Genomic DNA, 9,372 nt, shown 5'->3' with positions numbered 1-9,372 from the left:
AGAGGTTAACAATGAAAAAAGAAAAAGAAAAGTGAAAAATAAAAGAGAAAAAGGCCAAAAAGAAAAGAAGGGGAAAAAACTTAAGAGCGTGGTTAAAAACATAGCGAAGGGAAGCTTTAACTTTTTGTGACAGAGGGCTTAGATTAAACATATGCCAAACTAGGCAAAAGAAAGACTTTTCTTGTGTCACCCGAAAAATAGTTTGAATAATAAAAAATATTTTATATATAAAAAAATATTAATTTAAATTTTTTATAATAATATTTAATATTAAATTTTAATTTATTTGATTTAATAATTATGAAATTAATAATTAGATTTAAAATTTATTTTACTAGATTTAGAATTTGTCTAATTTGATATAATTGGTTTAATGCTAGTATAACAATCCAATTAGAATGATGTTTCCCTTATTAAAAAAATTGCCTCGTAGAAAGGGTTGACTTGTAAAGATCAAAAAAGATGGGTGTGTTTTGATAATTTCCCTTTCCTTTTTTAACTTTTCAAAATGGTCCATATTTTTCCATTGGGAAAGTTCATTGTCCTTATCCTTAGCCCACTTCAAATGACGATAACATCAACAACAATAATAATAAGGTAAATCATCATTTCCCACCCAAAATTTGTTGAAATGATTCTCACCATATAAGTTTCAAAAGTTAAATTTTCATCCATCATCCAATTCTAATGGTGAATTTAGTTAAATAAAAAAGTAAGAAAGTCATTTTACATAGATTTTTTTTTCAATTTTTTTATTTTCCTTTTCAAAATGACATATATTTGGGGAGCAAACTGTAATTTTTAAAAATATTATGAATGACAATGAAAATTTTTAAGAGGGTTTTTAGAACTTCAAAAATGTTTGACAATGTTTTTGAAATTTTTAAAAATTTCAATATTCCCTTCAATAATTTAAAAAAATAGTTCCTCAAAAAAATTGAACAAAACACAACATTTTAAAATTGGTTATAATTTTGATAATTTTGAAGTCTAAGTGATAAATTTTTAAATTAATAAAGATATATTAGTATTTTGATATTTATGCTAAGTGTTAATTACAATTGAATGAGAATTCAATTTTTTGAAATTTAATGGGTGAATAATTGTTGTTTCATCAAACCTTGGGTGAAAGATGGCCATTTGGCCTAATAATAATAATAAAATTTTGTTAATTTGAATGTGAGATCTAATTATAAAGCTTAAAAGTTAAACAATTATTTCTTTTGAAGTATTGGATTATTAAAAAAAAGAGTAGTATTATGTGCATAAATAACGACGTATCATCATATAATTAAATAGTTGAAAATTAAAGATAAAATAACATTCAATTACATAGCGACACGTTATTGTTTGTGTATATAATATTATTATGTATCCAATCACATGATGACACTTATCTGTGTATCTAAATTATGTATAAAAAATATATACACGTAGCATTGCTATACAAAATAAATAAATTGAAATAAAGTTGATAAAGATTGTGAATTAAGTCCTTTATTCATCTAGATGAGAGTCCTTAAATGTGCTTTCTTTTTCTTTTTTGTTGGGTGAGGAACATTATTGCATGCAAAGACATGGTTTCTTTAAGGTCAGCTTCCTTTTGACCAACTTGTAATATTGCATTTGTTTATAAGGGAATAACCCTTTTAGTTTTTATTCAAAGTGCTCACTTTTTTTGTTTTCCAAAAATATTTTAAGTCATCACTTCTAAAAGAATCCCTTCATGTACAAGTTGGATTTGAGATGAAAGTTGGATTTAATATATATCAAGTTGGGGTGTAAGCGAGTTAAATTGTTTGCTAGTTATTCCAAAGTCAAGATGAGATTGACTTTAGCTTTCAAATCGAATTCGAATTTGAATTTGATGTTGGTTTGCTCTGTTTTGAGTAAAATATTAATACATTTTTTAAAAGTTTTAATCTTGTATTTACATTTTTCAAATCTTATTATATGACTTTGAGTTTGAAAAATATAATTGATAAATATGTAATTAATGAAATTTATATATAATCTCTTGAAATTGAGCTTAAGCTAATCGTTCTTTTGCAAACTCGAGTTCAAATTGGAAATTTTCAATTGAAACATAACTCTAATGTTTTGTTTTGGTCTCGAGTCAATCACTATTTGATCGGCTCAACTTAACTCAATTACATCTCTAATAGGGAGAACATGTAACTGTGAAAGCAATTTATGCAAATGTGTTTGCGTGTGTGCATGTATATATGTGTTTATATCTATTGATGAGATAGAGTTTAATTACTTCTTCGGGGGCAAAGTCTAATCTCGAATCATATAAATTCTAAGAAGACGGGTTCAACAACCCATTAATAGAGTCTCCTATTTCAATACAGACATATAAAAATACTAAAAAAGTGTTTAATTAGAGTATATATAAATATCTTTGTTAATTTATCTTTTATTATTAATAATATTTTATTTATTTTGTTAGATAATAAAAAATTAATAATGTTATGATAAATAATATAAGAGATACTTTCACCTAAAATATTTAATGATTATCAAGATAATATTGATTTTATTACAATTCGATTATTTCTTAATAATTTTTTGAAAAAAAACGTTTATTTTTAATTAATATAATGAGTAATATAAAAAATATTTTGTAATAATTATATCTAACAAGATTTAAATAAAATAATATTTTATTATTTTTTTATTATTTCAAATTAAATTCAATAATTATTTATATTTATTATTTATATATATAATAATTTAAACTCCATGACCTTCAGGAATCCTGTGGTTTTTTTAATTTTTTAATTTTCTCATATTTTTGGCCTGCACGTCTCCAATTAATTTTATTGACCTCCTCTGCGTCTACCTCAACTGACTTTTTATTTTAATGATGTTGAAGGGCATTTATATGAGAAGAAAAGAAAAGCTTCAGCTGACTATTCTAAGCACAAAATTATAAATATTATATTACCGACATATTTTCTTTTTTCTCATAATTATTTCAATTATAATGAAGCATCTACAATGATTTTTGCAATAAATTTATAATATCAATCACAATTTTTTTCTTGTTACAAAGAATCATAATATAATAACAAGGGAATAAATTCTAAATCCCAAATTGAGAATTCTTTGTTTAGTTTTAATTTTTTTAATAAAATAAACCTTAAGATCCCCAATTATATGTAAAAATTCAATCGAAAGTGGTAGAATAATATAAATTTTTTTTTTTTTTTGTTGTGAGATGTCTTTCAAAGATAAAATCATGAGATCAATAATGACCAAAATAGATAATATTTCATGACTTTAAGTGATTTGCTATTTGCTGATCAATGCAACATCGAATAGAGTTGAAAATTTTATATTAATATAATCATATTGTCTCCCTTTCAGTTGAAAGTCTTATGTTAATATAAATTTATTTTCTATTTTTCTTATAAGACGTTTTATAAAGATAAAATTGTAAGACTAACGATGATTAAAACAAACAATACCTCACGACTTCAAGTGACATGTTATTTGCAAATCAAAGTAACATCGGAGTTGAAAGCTTTAGATCAGTATAAATATACTGTCTTCCTTTTCCTTGCAAAACATCTTTTAAGGAAAAAACTGTACGACCAACAAAGTCCAAATTAGACGATTTCTTAATTGACTGCTATTTGTTGAACGAAACAATATTAACAATCACCAAGATCAAATCGAAATATTGTTATAGTCATGCAAGTATAAAAATTTGTTTTTGCTCTCAAGAGAACAACCAGTCAACTATTTAGACTTTCAAATTTGCTCTTATAGAAAGGCTGCTGCTGCTTGTTATAGTCAGATGAATGTAAGGTGGTCACAATAATTCATCAAAAGAATTTTTGTGAAAGGGGTGGATGGGGTCTTTATGTTTGGTAGGAAAGAATTTGATAATGTTAACATGCCAAATACTGTTTGCCTTTGGTTAATCACCATGAATTCCCACCTTTGCTTTGGTAAAGAACCTCAGCTTTAAGCTTTAGTTATTGTTGACTTGTTGCATGCTTGTCCAACCTTTAGAAAAAGAAAAAAAAAAAAAAAGGATGAAATTTGATGTTTTATTATGAGAAAAACAGTCTTATAGACCTCAAATTTAAGCCCAAAAAGGGATAGATAGTTGTCATCTTTTGGGCTAGAAAATACAGAAACAGAGATTGTGGGCTTTGAGTCACCATTGCCAAGTCCTGATCAAGCTTTACATACACTGCACCCAAGCCCTAACACTTAACACTCTAAATAATCACTTTATTTAAGCACATAGAAAATTATGTGTACACACAAGTGTGTTTAATTTGGATTATTTTTTATTATAAAAATAAAAAATAATTTACTTAAAAGATTATTGAATATAAATTAATACTATGTATGATCAAATTAATATGTATAAATAATTATTATGTTTGGTAGATAGTATTGAAATAACATTAAGATATAAATTTACTTAAATACTTTTATATACGTTAAATTAAAATAAATATGTGAATATATCGGAAAACGTTAATATATTTAAAAGTGGGGGTTGAATGAAGAGTTTAGCAATGCTTGAATGCAGGGACATGCGACAATAGAGTGTGTCCCTAGACATTCTAGTCAACTGTTATAAGGTTCATACAATCTGAGTTTGTGATCAAAATGCCCACAACCTTCTTCTTTCAACCGGATTTGACATGGTGACAAGACGAAGCATCACAAATTTATTGGAGATGACAAATTTGACAAGATAGATTAATAGAGGACAAGTTTGTTTGTGGTGATGCAAAGGTTAGTGGTCGTGTCAACAAGTAGTGGCAACAATGTATGTGATGCAATTTTTGTTGGTGGTGGCGGCAGTGTGATGGTAGATGGTGGTGGGTACTGGCGAAGGTGGTGTAAGGGGGGTATTTTTTTAATTTAAAACAAGAACATTTTTGTTTTAATAATTATTTGAGTATTTGTTATTTTAATTGAACATGAAAGTATTGTTTTCCTAAAGTTTTAATTAATGGGTAGTCAAATTACCCATATTACTTATCACTTCACCTTAATAATAAAATGTTTTGGATTATGTTTATTTTATTTGATCGTATTCATATTATGTTAATTCAGATTTTGAGTCAAAAACCTTTAACCTTAACCTAACCTAACCCAACTCACATTAGAATTATGTCAAAATTTTTCAATCTTAACACAAACTGAATTATATTCGAATTAAAATGACACAAAATTGCCTACTATTTTCATTTTTCTAAGTGTTTTTAACATTTTAAATTTTTTACCAAATTATCTCAAGATATTATTAACAAAACACACGATATAACATTTGCTCTTATTTACAAACAGTCTATAAAATTAAACACCAAAATGGTTAAAACACATCAATAATCTTGATAATCAAATATTGTTCTTACTATTGAAAAATAAAATAATTTTTTTGAAAAAAATAAAGAATACTCAAAATAATTATAACTATATAAAGATACAATTATAAGTAACATATAAAGATTTTAATTGTCAATACTTGTCCTTAACATTTAACATAACTCTAAACATTCCTAACATAACTCGATTTAGTTTCAAATCATATCAGATTGATCAAAGTTTAATTTTATGTAAAAAAAAACTCAACTCCAACCAGTTTTTTGCATAATGTCATGTCAAATAAACAAATTATATAGAAAATTGTCAAATCTACAAAATAGTTTGTTATATTCATATCTACTAATTTAGTAATGTAAAAATTGAGCACAACATAATCAATTCATTTAAAAGGAAAAAAGAGATAAAATTGGCAATCTCATCATGGACAACACCACTTGGATTCTTCATTAAAGACAATCCCCGAAATAAAACAAATGACAAAACTAAATTTAGATATCATTATTTAGTCTAAATTTTGAGCACTCAAACACTATTTTAAAACCAAAGACTCTAATGGATAACGAACTACAACACCACATTTGTCTCCATCTGTCTATGCCTTCTTCTTGTCCTTCAATTTACCTTTAGGAATTTTACTCAAAACTTTGCTCAAAACCTTTGCATCGAAGACGGCATATTGCTTTTTGATCTCCATTAAAGCCTTCTCAGCAAATGGATCTATCTGGTCTTCGTATTTCTCGTAAATCACGGGCACAGTGTGAAGCAAAACAAAGGCTGTTTCCAAATATAATCAAATTCAAAATCCGAAGACTAGGCAAGAGAAAGGCAATATTCCATGTCATAAGAGGAAAAAAAAGGTCAAAATAATATTAAATGAATCACTTACATATGTAGAACAAGGTCAGGAAGTTGCACCAACTACCCACAATTGACAGAACCCACAAGCCAGCAATGACCTATAATTACCAAAAAGGAAAAGAAAGTCAATTTCATAATAAAACAATACAGCGGTTACTAAATTAGCATATAAGTATGTTGAGACTCAAGTAAAAGAAGAGTCCCACATCTAATAAACTTAAGTAAAATGAGTGGTATATAAGTGTTGTGGATTGGACCTTAACATAAGCCAATTGGTTTTGTGTAACATGGGTTTCAATCTACACACTTGTAAGCCCAATTTATATTTCCGACAGTTATACCCAATTTAAATTTACGACATGGTATCAGAGCGCGAGCCAAACGGCAGGTTTAACAGCCTAAGATACAAGTGCCAAGAATTAACATCCTAGGTGTTTGCACTTAATGAGACTCAAGTAAAAGAAGAGACTATATAAGTGTTGTGAATTGGACCTTAACATAAGCCAATGTAACAAATCTTCAACTTGGACAAAGTATGATGGACTATGGAATTAAATAGTAAAGTTGCCAAGTATGCTTTCCTTGTCACTGGACTTTAGTGTGAGTCAAATTAAACTCAAGGAAGAAACAAATACAAGCACTGGCATCCATAGGCCCAACCATAAAGTAATAGAGCAGTGAAAGCAACATACACCAAGAAATTTCTTCAGATCTCTCCCAGATGCAATATCTCCGAGGATAGCCAAGCCTCGGTTAATTTCATATGTCAGAGCAGAAGCAAATTCCAAGACAGGTTTTTCAGGGATTTTTAAATCGGGAATCTGAGGAGGTGGCCTATTTCAAAGAAAGGAGTAAATTCAGGGCTTAATAGAATTAAAAAGACATTTTAATGATAGGACAAATACCCAACACCTTACCTGTTGATAAACTTGGTTGCATTAGCCAACAAGAAAAGGACAGCAACAGCGAGTATCAATATATGGCAGACCAGTGCAAGTAAGTGGTATTCAAGTAATTCAAAGAGAATCCACATAGCAGTGGCACCACCAAGCACACCTGCAGAGATTTTCTTGTTTCTCCATAGGAAAATATCAGCAGCTGTGACAAAAGAATGAAGAATGAAAATAAAAATTGATGAAAAAAATACAGTGTTACAATTGCATGGCTGCATTTGAGAGTAAACATAGCTTTCAGCACAACCTTGTCCCTAGTTGGATTTTGCAATGAACATATGGACAAGAGGTTAATTTTTTCAAACTATTCCTAAGAAGCAACCTTACGACATAATTTAACATACTGGAAACCCCACATTTCAAACAATTGATATATGCTTATAATTCTTTTAAATATGAGCATTATTAGGATGCCATATCGATTGAATAGTTATGAAAGAAGACAATTTCATTCATACACTTGAGATCCCAACTAGAATCTGGAGAATGTATGAAAGAGAAACAATTAAAAAAGAAAAACAGTTAATTTAGCCATCTTTAATCCCTAAGATGGAGAACTCCACATGATCATGTAAAGTGCTCTGCAGTAATCTAGTGAAATATAAACAAGTCTAAGTTTTTAATTTCCAATGCTTTCTCCTTCCTAATCAAGATAACTTCACTGTGAAGTAAGACCCACTGGGAACAACATATGAAGCAGCATTGCCAAATAAATCGGCTAAAAACACTTTAATCTTCCCATTTGTAAAAACAAAAGGCCACTTTAGTTATTATGAATGAAGCACACAATGAGATCATATCCCCTGTGCATTTGAATCGAGACTCCCTGCAACAATAAAATCTGAACCCTTCAAACCACAAGAATCCACAAGGATTCACAAGCCCTAATTGTATTACACAAACTATCGTACTAAATCTAGGTCATAAAAGTCGTAGCTTTATCATCTAATCGTTAAAATCTAGCTCCCGACTTTATTTTAATAAAAAATGAATTAATATGCTTCACACAGATCCTCCATTTTCAAACAAAAAAGTACCAAATATTCAGATATATTTAAGCAAAGAGAGACAGAGAGTTTAAGAGAGTACGTTTTCCACCGCCAAGAACCTTGTGAACAGGTTTCTCTCTGCCGAAGAGCCTGAAAATCTTGCCGGTAACGGCTTCGCCTGGCGAGGGCTTGTCGTCATCGGAATCAGAGGAGGAGGAGGAATCGTGACCTTTCACCTTATCCACGATCTTCTCCAGAAGAGATTCGTGCTCCGCCGCGTGCTCAGCCATAGATCTCCGCTCGGACGGTACCAAACAAATCAACTAGATTCTACAGAGAGCGTAAACGAGAGACACGTTTCAGCTTGAGCGTGACGTTTTAAAGACGAAGAAATCTCCGCCCTATAATTTATAAACGCGCGACGATGCCGAACCTGAGCTTCGGTAACGAACCTTCGCTAAGGAAAAAAATTAAAACGGGAAGGCTGTGATGGCTGTGACCTACTGACCTGTCCACAATCCATTTCATTACATTATGGTTAAATTATTATTCTTAATTAATTAATTAATTTATCAAATTCTATTTAAAAATTTACAAATATAGTATTAAATTATTTTAATTCTAATTTAATATCACTTAATTATAAAACAAATTAAATTTGCTTCCATATTTGTTTGGATTATGACATTAATTGCACACGGTGAAAATGTGAAAAATTAGTGAGAGAAAAAGAAAGATCACAGGGTAAATTTGTGAAATAATATGAGCCGTCCGTTCATGAAAATCAAAGATGATGAAGGTGTCTGTGGCGAATGCCTCTGTTACTTTAGAACAGATGTAATAAAAAAATCTCACCCTGCGGCTCGAGGGGCTTAATGGACGTTTCCTTAGCAAGGACTTGACACTGACTGACGCCGTTTACGGGTCGTATATTCTACGTGGGCCCGACAAGTGCCGTCCGGTTAATTCTGAATATCAAAGAGATTCCAAACGACGTGGCACCAGATGAGTGTCGGAGTTTGAAGTGGGCACAGCAGTGTGGATAAAAATGAGAATGTATTGCAAGGCGACACGTGGAACTCATCCAGCGGAACCTTTGTTCGGTAGATTTCAGTTGGGTGGACAACGACCTAGCACGAGCTTTGAAAAGCTCGTCGCGAAGATTTTCACAATTTTATTATTTTTTTCACATAAATATATAATTAAAATTA

General features: G+C 29.8%; 1 protein-coding gene across 1 annotated transcript; it reads right to left on the bottom strand.

Annotated features, from left to right (window-relative positions):
- Window positions 1-5,782: 5,782 nt before the first annotated feature.
- Window positions 5,783-8,556, bottom strand: LOC123197960 (reticulon-like protein B4). Its single transcript, XM_044612500.1, has 5 exons — window positions 8,262-8,556; window positions 7,137-7,317; window positions 6,912-7,053; window positions 6,248-6,317; window positions 5,783-6,135 (listed from the first exon to the last, which is right to left on the bottom strand). Exons 1-5 carry the CDS (start codon window positions 8,449-8,451, stop codon window positions 5,954-5,956), a joined length of 765 nt encoding a protein of 254 aa, XP_044468435.1. The 5' UTR covers window positions 8,452-8,556; the 3' UTR covers window positions 5,783-5,953.
- Window positions 8,557-9,372: the final 816 nt, after the last annotated feature.

This window comes from Mangifera indica, chromosome 15, assembly GCF_011075055.1.
Source record: "Mangifera indica cultivar Alphonso chromosome 15, CATAS_Mindica_2.1, whole genome shotgun sequence".
NCBI classification, from domain to species: Eukaryota; Viridiplantae; Streptophyta; class Magnoliopsida; order Sapindales; family Anacardiaceae; genus Mangifera; species Mangifera indica.
The sequence above is the reverse complement of the archived record's forward strand: the minus strand, read 5'-3'. Positions and strand labels throughout refer to the sequence as shown.